This window comes from Hemibagrus wyckioides, linkage group LG01 (genome assembly GCF_019097595.1).
Source record: "Hemibagrus wyckioides isolate EC202008001 linkage group LG01, SWU_Hwy_1.0, whole genome shotgun sequence".
Classification (NCBI taxonomy): domain Eukaryota; kingdom Metazoa; phylum Chordata; class Actinopteri; order Siluriformes; family Bagridae; genus Hemibagrus; species Hemibagrus wyckioides.
The window spans coordinates 8,610,341-8,629,439 of NC_080710.1; the positions used below are offsets into that span (position 1 = coordinate 8,610,341).

Consider the following 19,099-nt stretch of genomic DNA (forward strand, 5'->3'; position numbering starts at 1 on the left):
CACTATAACCTTGGCTACCTATGTCTTCATGCACAAGATCATTGTTACACTGGAACAGGTTTGGATTCTATACAAAGTCATTCTGTACAATTGTGTGCTTCCAACTTCCAACAGTTTGAAGAAGAACCACATATGGATATGATGTTTAGGTGTCTGCACACCTTTGGTCATATTGTGGCTGACCAATGAGTAACTTTGTGGGTGTGAACATTTATCATAACACACCGTCAGTAACTGTTAGTTGTTGACATCTCTGTTGTCTTTTTTTAATGACCGTAACACATTAAAACCCAACGTATTACAATTTTAAAACACACTATTCAGTAACTAATATCTTTCAGTGTCACAGTAGAACAACAAGGGAAAGTGTGTAGACTCATGAATGCACTGTATATCTAAACAGATTCTGGAAGTTGAAAGGGTTAAAAAACATAGTCACTTTCCATTTCTAGTATCTGTTCTTATTTGGAGACTCATCTCTCCTCTCAGTCCCCACATTTCCTTCCTCTCTCCTTTTAAACACTATATCTACAAATCTTTTACTAGACCACTTATTTTATTTCTTCTGACACACCCGTGACCTTCTTAGTGGCACTGTAGTGACTTTCTTTCCCTTTTCTTTATATCTGGCGTATCCCTGGCTGGCCTAACATTTCGGCCAATTCCAGTTCTAATTTGTGGTACTGCTATATCTATAGTATGAGACAGACATTACATCATGCTTTTTAAGGTATTTTTTTTTGAAGGAAGGTCATATTTAGTAGAACACTGTGGAACCCACAGAGCTACAGTGTTTAACAGTGACGTTAATATACTTGATATGAGCACATTTTCAATATCTCAGGAAAAGGAATTAGATGAATCTAAATGACTTCATGCTGCTTGAGATTCTGGGGAAACCTCAGTCTCACATGAGTGCTTTTATCACACATGGATGGCCATCATGGCAGAGCCTGCCATCTGCTCAAACTACCAGCCATGCCACAGTGCCTCAACATGCTCTGAAGAGTACACAAAGCTCATGCCATGCGGCATGCAGCAACTGCCAAGTCAAATTCCTCGTAAGTAATATCTCGCTTGCACAACATGGACACTTATTTGGATCCTAATGTGTGCAAAACAGATGCTAGCAGGCTGATGTGGGACAGAGGAAATCGTCCACATACCACTAAAATGACAGAATCCCAGTTGTAAGATGTATCTCTGCAATGAGAATATTGCTTTTGCTTCTTTTACAAAAAGTCAGAAACTGATGTTGCCATAAAATTCTTTAGACCACAATGCTATTGAGTTCTGAAATCTGAAATCTGATTGGTCAGAATTTTCTATAACAGCAGCTCACAGCTTTGATAGTAGAGTAGAACTCATTCACAGGGATGGTATGTAATTGAGGATATGGTGAAGTAACTAATAACACCACTACAAGCACAATCCACTGTAAATACCATGCTTTATCAATTTATTAATATCAGATCATTTATAGTACTGTACTGATATAAAACTCAATGTGATTGTACTGTGCCTGGATCATTTAATCTTATAATATTAAATATGTGCAACATTTCCCACTATATGCCACTTTATGACTGCACATGTTTACATCTTTTTCTAGCATTATGTCTGGGTAGGATAAGAATGTCTGTGGCTGTAGCATAGGAATTTCCTAATTTCCACTCTTTATGCATATGATACTAAGCGTAAATTGGTTTTCTATGAGGAGACATTTATTTTGCATTTTTGGAAGGAGTCTCCAGTGTCGGCCCATTCAGACATAATCTGAAAGGAACAAAACATGATGGAAAATAATCCACCTCAGGGTTGCAACACCCCACACTTTTAATCCATTGTGTTATGCTTTGCAAAAGACTAATAATTTCCACTTGCGGCTAAAACTGTTCTCATTTGTTTCTTGTAGGCTTGAAGGCAACTTTTGCAGTTGTTTTTGTAGTTGAAATGTTTTTTCTCAATCTTCGGAGCTTACTCCCATCTTAGAACTTCATTTATGCTTAATAGCGATAATACATTTCTTGTGAAACCAGGAAAGCTCTCAAGTGGAAAAAAAGAAAGAAATAGAAACAGATTTCAGTACATTGGAGCACTTGGGAATAACAGAAGTGGACACAAAGTGGCCAAGGTATTTAGCCCTGATACTCAACAGTGAAAAAGGACTTCCTTGTTTACTGAAGTGAAATCATGGTGAGTTGATCATGTATAAAACACTTGTGAAATTCTCTCTATCTGCACTGCAGGTTCAGAAACACTGGCTTTCCCAATCATGAGGCTAATCATTTCTTTACACGTTTTTGAAAACCCATTAAACAAACATCAGGGGAATAAAACTAATGAGTGATATAAAATATATTGAATTTATATGGTACTGAGTCCAGCTACTAGAGCTGCATACCTCCAGCTGTATTCCTTCATTTACAACCAAACATTTGAGCGCCTTAACTGGACACTAACAGTTGCACTGCAGCAATCACTATAGCAAAAATGAATCGGTTTTTATAAACTGTCAACATGTATGGATGAACAGAATCAAAAGAGCAAGTCTACAAAGAAAAATCACTTCTGATCCTCACCCAAGGATTCACTTCACATCAATCATAGGTACTGATTGAATTTCTGCCCATCAGGTGTAAGAGCAATGGCAAATCATGCTTTCATTCATTAAACGAATGCTCAAAAAATAATAATAAATAAAATAAAATATACCTAGCAGTGTTTCCTCATACATTCAGTCCTCTTCAGTAAGCGTTTTATCCTTGGCAGGGTCGTAGTGGAGCAGGACTCTGTCCCAGCAACACTGCGTGTGAGGCGAGATTACATCTTGGATAGGATACAAGTCCATTGCTTGGCACCATTGCACACAGACTTTCATACAGTCTTTCACACCTACGGGCAATTGATCTAAGCCAATCCGATCCGATCTAATCCAATCTTCTGACGTTTTTTGGGAGGTGAAATGAAACTGGAGCACCCGAAAGAAACTCATGTGGACACAGGGACAACATGCGAGCTGTGAGGCACCACTGTGCAGCTCTAGTAATCTTTCATCAAATGCAATTAGTGCAATTATTAAATTAAACAGTCTCCACTCTTTCATCAGTTGAATTAGAAAATAAGTTTATGCATATTTATGAAGTGGCAGTAAATATGATACACGACACGATTGTCTGAGTGCAGATCATTAAAATATGACACAAATGAACAGCAAAACCATTAAACACCTTTTATGCTCGCTTCGAGGCTGCAGCTCACAGCGCTAACAGCACTATAGGCAGCACAAATGTGGAGCATGCCGGAGAGGAAAACATGTTCATCATCTCGGAGCACGATGTGAGAAAGGCATTCAGGAGAGTGAACACCAGGAAGGCAGCAGGACCAGATGGCATCACGGGTCGGGTCCTGAAGGCCTGTGCTGACCAGCTTGCTCCTGTTACTGACATCTTCAACCTCTCCCTGGATCAGTCTATAATCCTGATGTGCTTCAAACGGTCCACCATTGTTCCTGTCCCCAAGAAACCCCAGCCCGCCTGCCTGAATGACTACCACCCAGTAGCCCTGACCTCGGTAGTGACCTCGGAAGTGCTTCGAAAGACTAATCAGAGACTTCATCACTTCTTCCCTACCTGATACCCTGGACCCGCTACAGTTTGCGTACCGTCCCAACTGTTCTACTGAGGACACCATTGCACACCTCCATCATACAGCCCTGAGCCAACAGGACAGCAGGAAGGGGAATTATGTCAAAATGCCGTTTGTTGACTACAGTTCAGCGTTTAACACCATAATTCCCTCCATACTCACCACTAAGTTGGAGATCCTGGGTCTTATCCAATCCCTGTGTCGATGGATCTCCAACTTCCTGCAAAACAGAACTCAGGCAGTACGGTTGGGCAACCATGTCTCACCCTCAACACTGGAGCCCCCCAGGGTTGTGTTCTGAGCCCTTTGCTGTACTCACTGTACACCTATGACTGCGTGGCCACTTCCAGCTCCACCAACATTGTTAAGTTTGCGGACAATACTGTGGTGGTGGGCCTGATCTCCAATAACAACGAGACGGCCTACCTAGAGGAGATTAAAAACCTGGAGATATGGTGCTAGGTCAACAATCTCCTCCTGAACATCAGCAAAACTAAGGAACTGATAGTGGACTTTAGCACAAAGCAGGAGAGGAATTACCAGCCCCTCAATATCAACGGGACCCCAGTGGAGAGAGTGGACAGTTTCCGGTACCTAGGTGTTAACATCACGCAGGACCTGACATGGTCCTGTCATGTCAACACCCTGGTGAAGGAGGCCCGGCAGCGTCTCTATCATCTTAGACGCCTAAAGTACTTTAAACTGCCCTCAAAGGTGCTAAAGACATTCTACACCTGCACCATTGAGAGCATCCTGATGGGAAGTATCACAGCCTGGTTTGGAAACAGCACCAAGCAGGACAGGCAAGCTTTCCAGAGGGTGGTGTGATCAACCGAGCGTACCATCCGTACCGAGCTTCCTGACCTGGAGATTATATACAGCAAGCGGTGCTGGACCAAGGCCAGGAAGATAATGAAGGACCTCAGCCATCCCAACAATGGACTCTTCTCTCTGTTGAGGTCAGGGAAACGTTTCTGTTCCTTGAAGGCAAACACAGAGAGAATGAGAAGGAGCTTCTTCCCGCAGGCCATTTAGGCCCTCAACCAGAACACCTAGAACCTGGACTTTCTGGTCTTACCCCACATGACATGACATTCTGCCTCAGCTGATTGTCGCACACACAATAATTGCACTACTTTGCATACTCTGCAGTACTCTGCACACATTTAGAAAGCTGAATGCTAATTCCTTAGTGTAGATCCTTTGCTAGTAGTAATATTCATAATATCAGCCTTTATCTCTGCACTACCTCTAAATGTCTTAAACTGTCACATATTACCTTTTTTTTTAAATGATATATTTATGAAAGTACTATGCACGCTTGGAATAGATGCACCTTTTCATCTTGTTACGTAAAGTACTGAATATTCACAAATTCTAAATACAGCCTAACACTTGTGCAGTGACAGTTGGTGTGTAGGTGGAGGTTTTCATGGGAAAACCCATTAGAGGTCAGTATGTGTGCATGTCTCTCACATGAACAAACACACATGCACACTTCATATCATATTAATGTACTTGTGTTTGAAATTGGAAATGCTTGCTTAGAATAAAGCAAAAGGACACCGTAAACAAGTGTGTTTGTGTGAAACTAATTGTCTCGGTGTTGGATTTCAGTGCTGTCTTCAGTCAATCAACAAATTGCTAGCCACGTTCCCACCAATGAACTCCGAGTACAGCTCACTCACATCCATCTTTCCGTTCCCCCCTTTTCCTTCTCATCTACCCACACCGAAGGAACAGGCAACGGGAATGAGAGACTACACAAACAAGCCCATTTATTCTCATTTTCAGGCATTGATTGACCCTTTTACACAGCCGCTGGACCAAAGCGATATTTCATATTTCACTCTCTCCATCAGTATTTCTGCCTCCACTCTGCCTTTTAAGAGCCTTGAGCGAGGTAAAGTGGACATGATAATGCATCTGCAGTGGAACTGCTAAGTGTATGTAGGCCATAAGTGAGTTTGAACTTCAGCTATCTTGCACTAACTCAGCCTGGACATTCATACCAGCAGGATGTTTTCTCCGCATCTCTCTCTCTCTCACACACCAGGGCTACTTATGAAGATTAAAAAAATGTCGATATTTAGAGAAATGTGGGAAACCTCATCCGCTCACCATCTTTACATAGACTTAATTCAGATTAGCAAAGTCTTAACAGGCCTGTATGTGTAGTGATCTTGAAAGGGATTATTTTTTTTCCATTATGGTGTATAAATAAAGAGCAGTGCATAAATTAGTAAAAACCAAATAAGAACAAATGGTACAAGGGAAGCAGAACATACCATAAATGAACTTTTAATCCTGTTTGGTTGATTTATTGTAACCACTTTTTTTTTTTATTGTAGCAGAGAATTAAACTGTGTGAATGTGTGCTGTAATTTGAATCGTCATATTGACTGCCAAAGCTTTGACTCCACACCCAATTCAGCTGTTAGCCATAAGCAGCTGCTCTAAACTACTGATGATATCTAATAATTGAAATGTGCTGAAAAAACTTACACCAAGGGCACAGAGAGGACACAGGAATGTAGGAGCACGTAATGCTGAACGGCGAGGCGTTAAAATCTAGCCTTTTTTTTTTAAATGCACACAAAAAAAACCCCCAAAATTATTGAGACAGCTCAATTTATTTTGGAACAGAAGACAGGACTTATAAGATGCCAGTCAACTTAAAAACCAACAATCAAAAGTAAAGGTGTTTTGTATTCAGGATCGAATATTTTAAGAAGTTAAAATGATTTCCACTCAAGGATATCACGGCGAGAGCACAGGCGTCTCTTCTTAAAGAGGCTGACCAAAAACAAAAACAGACCTAATATACATCAAACACACATATACTCACTCGCACACAGAGGCTGGGAAGGTACATTTCTCACAAAAACAGAAGGCAGGACATGAAGGGATGACGCTATTAAACTATCTCAAAAAAATATCTCCATCACATCCGTCAGTACGGGCCAAATGCAACAGAAATTTATGAAAGTCTATATAAAATATATACATACAATATATACATATACATAAACACACACATGTATATAAAAATCACACACGGTGTGATGAGACCTTATATACATTTGTGAGTGTATGTATTTGTATGTACATTATGTATACATTTTGTCAAAACTATGTGTACAAGCTATTCAATTTCATTTACCCATAGACCCGAGAGACCATGTGAACGTATATACACCGTGACCTTCTGTAGTCATGTCATTTAAATTGTTTAATATTTCAGCCAAGAGCTCCGGGAATGTGAATGAAATGCACGGATATGTGTGAGATGCATGTGGTTATCAAAAATTAAAACATCAATGCTCCTTGGTCCACAGTTTTTGAACGTCAGTTGGAAACACATGTTCTGTAGACGAGAGAGAGAGAGAGAAAGAGAGAGAGAGAGAAAGCTCATTAATTGCTGTGAGGGGATATGTGGCACTAACGGCATCCTTTTGTGTTGGTTTTTAATATAATATCTATAATGGTATATAATTACTGCAGCTGTTATTAGCAGACTAGGTTGATCTTAAAATAAAGAGATTTTACAACAGCCTCTCTTTTAATCTCTACTCATATGCACCCACCCTTCCACCCACAAGAATTGAGAAAGCGAGAGAGACGGAGATAGAGATCAGTGCTTCAGAGGACAGTTTAGAAAGGATTCCAGAAAACATTCCATACATCATTCTCATACATGAGCTGGCTTTTTATATGGCTCTGATTTCTTTCTCTTTCCATCCCAGGCTGAGGTGGAATGATCCAATCGACATATTCTGCCCCCTTTCCTTCCCACTCTCTTTCTCTGTACAACGTTGTCTCTCTCGTATGTCCTCGGTCATCAGCCATCTTTGTTCTACCACCCGAAAGATTCTAATCGCTGGCTGTGCTTTTTCTCCACTCTTCTTCCCTCCTCCTACCCTCTTTGGTCCTTACGGAGCTGAAACTACGTTCTGAGCTTCAGTCTCCACTGCCTCAAAGCTCTTCTCCTCCTGCGGTCTGCCGATCCAGGTTCCATAACCCAGCTGACTCAGAGCCTTGTAGAACTGCTCCTTGGCCTGCTGAAAAGAACAGGCGGCCATCTTGGCATGGGCGTAGGAGGTCAGCACCAGCAGGTCAGTCCGGCCGGCCCGTCTGCACAAGTCCCGGAAATGACGGAACATGTTGGACTTGGAGACGCGGGACACCTCTAGCTTTGGACTGCGCAGAGATATAAACAGATGAAAAGAAAAAAAAGATTTGAGAAAATGAGAGATTATTATTATTATTGTTCTTGTGGATATTCAACAGTTTTTAGAGTCTTCCAGACACACTGCGCTAGCTAGCTCTGTCTAAACAGATGGCTTTGTTATATCTGTACTTCTGCTCTACTGGCAGTTTGCCTGACATGATTAATTTCTATTGGCTGCTCAGCAGAGGAAATTATGTGAATGGCTGGTCTCTTACCTGTCCACTTTGCCCTTTGTACCATCCAGTACCTCCACTTTGAGCTTGTCTGGCAGGCTCCAGTTCACACTGGACTCTTTGGTCTTTCCTGTGTGACGTGTCGAGTCGTACACACTCACTCTGCCAACCTACATGCGCACAGACAGCCAGAGGATGTGTTTAACTGTCAAAATGTTTACACAAACATCTAAATGAAATTTACCTGTTGACCTTTTATCATCAGTAGAAGACAGAAGATTGACACAAATTTACTTAAATGCTTTCTGTGAGTGTGTGTGTGTGTACATACCTCTGGGTGGCAAAGTTTGAAATGAGCAGGCAAGCTTTTAATTAACTCGCTGCCATCTCTGGCCAATCGGCAGCACACAGCTCGAGTCAAATGACCGTGGTTGTACAGGTACCCTGGAAAAAAACCCGTAAGAAATCTGTCAAATAATTTCCACAATTTGTTTAAGGAGGTTTTGAGTCTGTGTGCATATACCCAAGGTGATGGATTGAAGGTATACAGGGTGCATGAAATGGCTAAGCAGAGCCCCCTGCAGGCCCAGCACGTTCCAGCGCAGGATCTTGTCACTACAGCTCATGGTTCTGAGGCGCTCGCCGTGCTGAATGCCGTCCCAAGTGGGCACGATGGCACTCGACTCCACCGGGATGGTTCCCTCACCTGGGACAGAGAAGAGAGAACACAACATTATGGTATCGAATAAAAAAACAACAACCATGAAGGTAGTAAAGAGAGAGAACATGAGTAATAAAAATAAATTAATACAATCAACCTTAAATGAAGTCAAGCCATGCAGTATTTATGCAGTAAGTAAAAATCATTTACTAAATAGCAGTCAATATTCCACATCCAGATTAATGTGGGTACATTCCCACATCAAGCTACATCCCACATTATGACCCAATTAATTCTCCTGCTTATACTAAAAACCCACGCCACATATTTATGACCTCGGCATAAACTAATAAGCCCTTGAGTGAGACTGATAGACAAGCATTCAGCTTCTGCAACTGAATTAGGGCTCATAAGTAATTGCATTAGAGGCTATGCAATGCCACTTGCTTCCAAACAGTCATGAGAGGCGACCTGATAGTCTGTTCAGATGAGAGAAGGGCTCACCGTTTTCCACTTTGGTCCTGAGCTTGCCCTGTTTAGCATTCTCAAACACGGGCATGTGAGCCGAGCCGGTGACCTCCGCTAACTCGCTGCACGATTTATCAAAGAGTGCGCCGTCCCCACAAGGAGCAGTGCTGAAAGAGATACAGAGAGACACTGTGTAATAATGCTGCAGGCTTTTACTGTGCGTAAATGTGTAAATGTGACCCATTATCTCTTAATAAGAAAGGGCATGCCCCAGATTGTAGATGCTTGTTAGCAGTGGTTCCTGTACTAATGCACACCATACCTGATGTACAGATGGAACGTGATATCATCTTTGATCTTGAGCAAACCATCCTCTGCAACCTGAAATATGTTGTCTTCTGCAGGACTATCCCAATGCTTCATCAACTCGCTGTACAAAAAGCTATGTCGAGGGAGAGAGTGGGATAGAAAAAAGAGAGAGAGAGAGAGAGTGAGAGTGAGAGAGAGATAAAAGGGAAAAGAGATGGGTGGCTGCCAGAGCTGAGGGCAGACAGGCTATAGAGTCTCAGACAACTCAGAGCTAGAGCTGCAGCACATATAAATTTACTTCTCTTGTTAATATATTTATGAGAATGAAATAAGACTCCATCAAGGCTAATATTGAAATGGACAAAATGCATCTTGGAAGAGTGCCGATGTAAAATGATACCGGATGAAGCCTCTTCTGGAAATGATTTCAGCATGGCAGTCGTTAACGGTATCACCTTTAAGACTCAGTTCCTCTCCTTTAACACATCGATTACCTAGAGTGGAGTAGAGCAGTAATAAAATCAGCAGAATGTGTGTTAAAGTTTGAGCTCTTAACGGTCAACTGCTGTTCCATTAACTATTGATAAGCATGCCACTGTCTTCAGCGATTAGTCAATCTAAATAATGATAAACTTAGATGTGAATGAGCAGTTTATGGTTCATGAACAGATCAACACAAGAGGGCACCATGTAATCAGTTTGGAGAAAAAGTGGTGGCAACAAGCACAATTCCAGACTCGAGGACTCGAAGCTCAAGGACTGCATGAATTTTTGATGTTAATACAGGCAGTGGGAAACTGGATAACTCTACAGTGTCCCTTCAGGCATGGCAGACAAAGCTCAGTAGGACTGCTGTATTAACTGTGAATGCTTTTGCTAATGGACTACAATTCAGACAAGATTTATTTTTTTATCTACGACCATAATTCTTTTTGTTTTTGGATGTGTAAAGTTATGCTCTGGAAATGGTTTGCTTACAAACATATTATGTGAGTATGAGCATCAAGCCTAGAGGCAGGATGTAACCTGTCTGTCAGCTAGCCAAATGATGTGTGCGTGTATGTGATGCATACCTGTCCCAAGGCTGACGACCGTGCCCAGACTGTCAGCACCTCTCTTCATGATGATCGTGGCAAGGATTTTCCTACCCAAAAGGCTGTGCTGAATGCGTGCAGTAAGCGCATTGAAACGCTGGTGACTCAGCATGGCAAACTGATCATGCACCGTGCTACCCGACACCGGCAACTGTGCCACATACGCACAAATACGTTAGAGTGTGATAAAAGCTACAGTAAACTACATTTCAAAGGGCTCGTGAGTGAGATGGATACCTCTGCTGTGAGCTCCCCGGTGCGTGCTGCCTTTTCCGCCTCTCCGATCAACACTCGGAGAGCTGCGTCGGCTGCCTCCTGCTTGCCCTGTTTTTTAGTGCTGGCACACACGGCAGGAAACCAGCGACCTCCCAGTTTAGCCTGATATGTAAAGCTATGAGACAGAAACAGGAACATTTAAAACCCAACATTTAAATTGAGGGAAATTCCTGGAGTATGAACGTGAACATGAGTCAAGTATATAAATATTCAACACGATGCTGAGCTGTGCATTTATATATTAAGAGGAAATTATCACACACACATTTAAAAAAAGTTTGCAGAAAGACGATTCAGAAGCTGAATTCCTACAAAGTTCATTTAAGGTATGGTACATGTTGCTTATAAGTTAGCAAATAAAGGTCGGTACAAGTCTGAGGTACCTACAAAAAAAAAAAACTACTAGCAGTGTATAATGGTGAGCAGAACTTCTGTATATAAGTGTGTGTACCGTGGCTCGTGTTGGAGTCCTGACTGACCCACCAGACGGATCTCGGCAGCAAAGCCTCGTGAGCGTGCGTACTCTAGCAGACCTGACACAGCGTTGTTGTTTAGGTGGTTGATCAGGTCACCTACTCCGGCCTCGTGTGCTGCCTGAAGCTCAGCTGCTGTCAGCGGAGGAAGTGATGGGCACGGGGGCATTGCTGGGGACAAATCGCCCTCGCCAAGTGGACAAAATGTGTGCTGTGGCTGGGGTGAACAGAGTAGAGTGAGACACTCAGCAGGTGTAAATGAACATGTTTATCTACTACTGTGAAAACTGTACAGACTAAAATCCCTCAGATTCAGATATCCATTTTTCCGTTTTTTGCCATTCTACTCTTTCATTTTGTTTGTCCCATACTTTTTTATTTTTTATTTTTACAGTTTTTTCAGTTTGAAATGTCAGTCCCTTCCTCACATATGGAATTAAGCTGAATTTAAACTGTTCTGATCATATTTTAATGCATTCCTGCTCTTCAAAATTACAAAAACTTCCACATATTAATTATACACCCATTTAGGTGATTTTATCACGCTCATCTCATCTCCTCCAGCTCAAGAACTTCCATATAAAGAACTGTCAGACATTGCTCTTTATACCTTGTTGAGCTGCAGTTGTCCTTCTGCCAGAAGAGCCTTCACAGCTTCCTCTGCTGCCAGTTGCCTTGCTGCCTTCTTACTGGGTGCTGACGCCTCCGGGTAAAGACTGTCCCCAACCTTTACTTGGAACATGAAGCTAACGCAAAAAGTAGGGATGTGAAAGAGACAGAGAGACAGAGGAGACAAACATTTAAAATAACTTCCTCACAACTTTCATCATGGTTCTTCAGGTCAAACTAGCTATTTAATGTCAGTAATCTGCCCATTAACATAGATTTTTTTAAAAACAAAACAATAGTATGACAGATGCCTGGTGCATGGGGCAGGATATGGTAGCTAATTTGTTTTAAGATCTGTGCCAAGTGTTGGATTACAATTTTATAAAATGTTAAATCTAGGTTCCAACGTAATAGTATATAAACTAAAAAGTTATGTACATTGGGGTTTTACATTTTGAAGTAAAGATGATGACATTCTAAGAAGATCAAGTCTGGCAGCCCAGGTGTCTGAGACATTAACCTTTTGTCTGTATGTACTTCCTGAGCACCAGGTAGGGTCCCAGTTTAAATGTGAATGCTAATCTCAAGGCCAGGCTGTGCCTTTGTCTCTATGATAATGTGAAGGTCTGGGTGATACTGTCACAGTGAGTTCTCAATAGAGTAACTTCTGCTTGAAAGATATCCCAACGTCTCCTGGTCTCTGCTTTGACAAGGAAAAAGTTTCCAACACAAGATAACGGTGAAGCAAATTTTTTTGTTGCTGTTTGTGAAATCCCCTTTTTCCTACGAGTCTACTAGGATATTCTTATTGAGATGTACCAAGAATTTCCCCTTCAGTGGACTGGCCTTTCTGCCAGATGAATTTAGACAGCATTAACTGAAAAAGCAGACAAGTGTATTCTTCAAGTGATTCATGTATTGCCATAGCAAAAAAATAAATAAAAATTCTATAACTAAACCATAGAAGCTAGGTGGAGGAGAAGCATCTGCTTACTGTCAGCATGTAATGTCTGTAAATATATGAACACACAGTTGCTAGACCTGTTAAGATGACAGCTGCAAGTGATGACTGTTTACTACACTACATTACTACACTAGAATCTTAGATTATTTCATGTTGCCCGTTCTGCTACAAATATGAACCGCACCCAAGTTTATTATGGTCGTCAGAACAGGAGCAGGGAAGTGTTGTTACATAGACAAAGATGGCTTTGAGGATAGATGTGTCACATTTTTATTGAAAATGATCTCTTACCCAGTGAGGCAAAGGATTGGTGTGGCTGCTACTTGTCCATATTGTTTTTTAACCAACAAAAGAGACCACAGTCCATGCCCAGGCTCATGAACTCAAAGGTCAAAGTTCACCTAAATAAAATCACTGCTACCAGAACCACATGTTTCACATCCTGCCTACAAAATTGGTAAATTCTATGGCTAAACTGTAGGGATGTCAGCTTTGCACTTGAGGAAAAATAAACATGAAATATTAGAAAATTCATACCGTGGGTCATGTGCCGGACCCTCCTGCCCAGTATTGATGAACTCAATGGCATGGCCGCTACGTTGGCTGTGCTCCATTAGAACAGAAACAGGATTCTTGCCACCTGGAAGGGAGCGAGCCAAAGCTTTTGGAGGCTCCTCCGAACTCTCCTTAAGAATAGAGACAGCAAAGATGTACAATGCCAAGAGGGGAAAAAAAACAGACAAACCACAGTCAACACTGGTTACACAAAAAATATTTAATTCTAACGTATAATCAATAAGGATATATCGTGTAGAGAAAACTCACAAAAGAATCATCAGCAAAATCATTCAGTTCTGCTAATGGCACTGCAGGCTGCTCTAATTCATCTTCCATGCTAGAAGCTCCCTCCATCTCTCTGTGGAGAGCCCGAAGAGTCTCTGCAGCTGCAACCTTCTTTGCCACTTTCTTGCTTGAGGCTTCAGCTGGTGGGAACCTACGCCCATCGAGCATCACTTGCATTCGAAACCTGGGGAAAATGACGTCCATTAGAGGTGGAAACAACCCATCATCACTACACTGATTTACACTGAAGCAGTTACTGCTATGAACATTCACTGGAATAGACAACAACAACAAAAAACATTCAGTGCTAGCTAACCTGGGGTTATGTGATGGTCCTGATTGTTCAAGCAGCAGAAATTCACAGCTGTAGCCAAGGTACTGTGCGTATTCCATCAAGCCACTGACCGGGTTCTTGCTGAGTGCCAGCCTTAGCTTCTGCAACCTGACGGTCTCTGTATTCTGGGCTGGTGGAAGAGGTGCTGCCAGGGACACAGCCACCTCTGAACGGATGGTGTTGAGGAATTCTGGAATGTCATCTGACGCCCACTCTGGGTGTCCCCCATTCTTTTCATCTGCCTGGTAGAATGAAGCACCATGTGATGAGTAGGTGACAGATGTAAGATCATTGTCATCTGAGGGATTTTTTCCAAGAGCAAGGATAGAGTCCATATTTGAATGTGACTGCTTCTCAAGCATTCCGTTCCCAAACATGCTGTCCTTGCCGTCATGTGTTTGACTTGGTGGGAGGTTCTCCCACGTCATCACTTCTTCTGAAAGCCCAGATCTACACTCTGTCTTTTGGGTTAATTGTGTATCTTTCACTGGGCCTGGTGTTCGACAAATCTCTGACTCTTCATGTCTTATAGAGGCAGCAACAGCTGCTTTCCGCTGTCTGTCCATCTTCTCACGCCGGTGAGCAGTCAGCTCCCAAGCAGGGGGCGTAACGTTCGAGTTGCGACTGAGATCGCCGTGCTTTTCCATGGCATACAGTGTAGGATTAACCTGCTTGGCATTTCGCAAGCCCAGGTTTTTGGCAATCATCAATGCATTGGCTTGGCCAGTCTCATGTAGGTACCGCAGGATCTGCTCCTTGGTGTCTTTTCCTTCCATTGTTGTGAAAAGACCAGATTCCTTTTCAGAGGCTTGGTCAGAGTCTAGAGCTTCAGAGGAACTTTCTTTTTCAGAGTCTTCAGATTCTTCACCGGAGTCACTACTGGCCTCTGTAGTGTTTGATGTTGCACTGGTCAAGTTGCTGTCTGGTTTTACTACCTCACCAATGGCCTGGTTTTCCTTTCTAAATGTATCCTGAGCAAACCCTTTATCAGTTTTTGCTCTGAACTGGGTTCCCTGGAAGGATTCAGTGTCACCTTCTTTCCAGAGTCTCCAGAGAGGAGTCGCCGCTTCTAACCTCACTGCCTGGTTTAATTTGGATAAAGCATATAGAGCTTGGTTAACAATCTTCTTAGGCAATCGAAGTCTTTTAGCCAAGTGCCTGGCCTGGATGGTTTCACCCTGCTGCAATGAGGCCAAAGAACTAAGGACCTGCTTTTGGATATCTGTAGTCAGCTGCAAGGAATATCTACCTGAGGGAAGTGAACGAGAAGCCTTACTCCCAGAATTACTGGAGGTCTCTAGTGACAAAGATTGAAATTCTGAAGACAGTGAGGCAACGTTCCAGTCCACCCAGCTGTCACACTGATACTGATTATTCTGGCTTCTTAAGTGCTGTTGTTCCCAGCCAGTCTTAGGTCCAGGATAGTACCTTGTGTTAAACCCTTTCTCCCAGCTTGGCCTGCCTCGATTATAACCCCCTCCTCTCACATATCTGCTGGGCTTTGGGGAATTATAATATTCTGTCTGACACTGGGGAGAACTGCCGCGGTGTTCGAACTGGGGTGGCACAAACTTGGGTGCCTCAGCAATCTGCCCCCTAAGGAACAGGGTTTGCTGCTGGCGAAAGTCTGCTGCTTCGCCACTGCAAGCTCCTCTATTTGATGATGCCTTCTGAGCTTGCACTTGGGAAGGTCCAGGGAACCTTGATATAAAAGGATTTGGAGGCAGAGAAGGACCACCTGGTGAAGCACCAGGAAGGCCAGTGGATGAGTAAGGGGGGGGATGCTGGAACCTGTCCAAGTTAGGGTTGTGGCTTGGGATGTGAGGGCTTCTGGGGTGCGCTGGGAAAGATTGGGATCCTTGGCTGGGTTTGCCCTGGTGGGATGGGAGGGAGAATCGCTGGTACTCTTTGGAGTGCCCTCCTCTACCTCTGCTCATAGCGCAGGGGTGGAGGACAAAGGAGCACACTGCCTGCAGGCTTTGAGTGAATATCAACACAGTGAGCAAGCCAGCATCAAAATACGGATGTATACTATCTGGACAAGTTTGCAGCACAGCTTCACCTGGTAAGACAGAAAACAGGTAAATGTGAACACAAAAAGGAACCAAAAAGAAGTGGGGGGAAAACTTACACAGTTATGCCACATTGAGTTTTCAAAACTGTCATGAGGCCCGCATTATTTTTGCATAATTGGCGCGGACACGAACCCCGGCTGTTTTAATATTAATGCGCTTGTCCTAATACGTTATTATTTCTATAGTATCAGATCTTACACAGGGACACATAACATAATCTACTATAATAAGCAATTAGTTTACACACAGTGCCATTTATTAATAGTCATTAGTAAATAAAACATTGTAATCAATGTCACATTGCTGTTGTATAAGCAGAATAACGCACTCTCGACTGTATGGTTGGAATAAAATAACACCACCATATACAAATGATCAGCCAACATAACACCACCCTGGTGTGTATTATTTTGTATAACCTGAAGGTTTGTCATGTTTGATTCCCTACTTTGTGCATGTAAAGATGAGAGCAATTTGACTGCACATTTCTATTCAATTCTCTACTAACTACTGTAATTCAATAACATGCTAAAACGGTCCTTGGATTAATTATTTATATTTTTTTTCTTGCTCTTAGCAGGTTATTACACAGATTCTCATGGGGATGGAAAAATGAGCCAGTCTGTCAAAGAGAAGCAGAGAAGGGGGAAAGACAAGAGCTCACGCAAGGACACCCTGTCCCACTGTAAAACCAACTGGGATGAGCAATGAGAGAATCGGGAATATAAAGAAACAGAGCACAGTTTGGTTGATAGGCTTCCACAAGTCACTTATAAGTTTTCCTTTTGCACAACTTTCAGGATAGTAAGGAAATATTATTTATTATAAATAATAAATTTTAAATTATTTAATTTTTGTATTTAATTTAATTAATTATTACTTAATAAATTAATTTTAATAATACAATTAATGAATGAATTTACTTTTTAAAGGTATGAGAAAGTGTGGTATGATTTTAAATATGATAATTGCCTAAATGTTCAAATACTATAATTATAATAACAATAATAATAATAATAGGTGCCAATATTATCTAAAATACTTTAATAAAATATTTCTACACATAATTACACAAATAAATCGAGAATACATTTATTTTATTACTGATAAATATAATAATTTTTTTTTTTTACACTTTTTTTAAGTTTAATGTTGTAATAATTTAATGACTGAATTAATTATTAATAAATAATTTAATTTTATTAATACAATTAATTAATAAATTTACTTTCAAATATCATGATAATTGCCTAAATGTTTAAATAATAATAATAATAATAATAATAATAATAATGATAATAATGTGTCAGTATTATTTAAAATACTTTAATTAAATATTTCTACATATAAATACACAAATAAATCGAGAACACATTTATTTTATTACTGATAAATATTTTTTTTTACACTTTTTTAAAATTTAATATTGTAATAATTTAATGACTGAATTAATTATTAATAAATAAATTAATTTTAATAATACAATTAATTAACGAATTTACTTTCAAATATCATGATAATTGCCTAAAGGTTTAAATAATAATAATAATAATAATAATAATAATAATAATAATAATAATGATGTGTCAGTATTATTTAAAATACTTTAATTAAATATTTCTACATATAAATAACGAATTTACTTTCAAATATCATGATAATTGCCTAAAGGTTTAAATAATAATAATAATAATAATAATAAAGTGTCAGTATTATTTAAAATACTTTAATTAAATATTTCTACATATAAATACACAAATAAATCGAGAATACATTTATTTTATTACTGATAAATATTATAATAATAATTTTTTTTTTTACACTATTTTTTTTAAAATTATTATTGTTTAACACTACTGGCAGACTGTAAGCAAACCTATACATAGAATCGTGATATCTTGAGATAAAAATAAACAAAGCATTTTTTTAGCCACAATAAAAGACACGAGTCATGAAAGTCCTCTTTGCCTGTTGATGAAAACAAGTCTGAATGGTAACCTGCGTTAAGAAACGACATAAACAGGTCTTAGTGAACCTGTTATAACAGAGTTATAACACTGGAGTTACAATAACACACGCGCTAGCAGATACGTACCGGAAGTGCAGAAGTTTTTAAAATGGGGGAAATTTCACACAAACGTCGCAGCCTCCTTCACCGTGCTAAAAACAAGCACAAATAAAAAAAACTCGGAACAAAACGAGCTGAAGATGTAGGTCTGTGAGCTAAAACAAAACTAAAACGCCTGCTAGTTGATTCCAAACGGCGGCTAATCGGTGAACAAAACACGAAACGAAACACGTATTTGTTGAAAGAAACAACAGCAGGCTATAGACTACAGTGTAACTTCACTAGAGCACAAACATGTCCAGCTCCATTCGAGGCACGTTTACAGCAGGTTTGGGAACAAAACTATAAAGTTGTGCTGTTCTTGAGTAACGAAACCACGCAGCTGCTGTAATGTGGAAGAAAACGGCACCTATGGGTTTCACTTTCCATTCTTCTGAGCTGGCTCATAGTTTTAACACACACACACACACACACACACACACACACACCAGCCACAAGGTGGCGCCACAGTTCGTGCTTTGTGAACGTGATCAGCTTCATAACATAAAAATAATGTGACAGTTTTGTTAATTATGTGTCACATATGATGCAGGAGCAAATTATGCGGCATTTTCCTACAAGTGCAGACTGTCAGAGGGAGTTAAAGAGGTGATAGAGTTACAGATGGCGTGTGTTGAGTGTTGCTGTTAATAAATATTTTATTAAAGCCTTGTTGCATTGTCAGTTACAGCACCATTACCGGCACAAATGGCTACGCACAAGCCGAGACATAAAGTCGTCTGATGAGGAGAGGTGAGCTGACACGACTGTAAATGGTGGTTTTGGGTGGGTTCGAGTTAAAGTCACTGAACGATTCTGGTTCGTTTACAGATT

General features: G+C 40.7%; 1 protein-coding gene across 1 annotated transcript; it reads right to left on the bottom strand.

Annotated features, from left to right (window-relative positions):
* Positions 1–6,262: 6,262 nt before the first annotated feature.
* adar (adenosine deaminase RNA specific) lies at positions 6,263–19,099 on the bottom strand. Its single transcript, XM_058391164.1, has 15 exons — positions 18,254–19,099; positions 14,066–16,145; positions 13,732–13,933; positions 13,444–13,592; positions 11,944–12,079; positions 11,312–11,550; positions 10,822–10,975; positions 10,564–10,735; positions 9,891–9,984; positions 9,504–9,623; positions 9,218–9,348; positions 8,576–8,758; positions 8,384–8,496; positions 8,095–8,222; positions 6,263–7,848 (listed from the first exon to the last, which is right to left on the bottom strand). Exons 2-15 carry the CDS (start codon positions 16,018–16,020, stop codon positions 7,581–7,583), a joined length of 4,044 nt encoding a protein of 1,347 aa, XP_058247147.1. The 5' UTR covers positions 16,021–16,145; positions 18,254–19,099; the 3' UTR covers positions 6,263–7,580.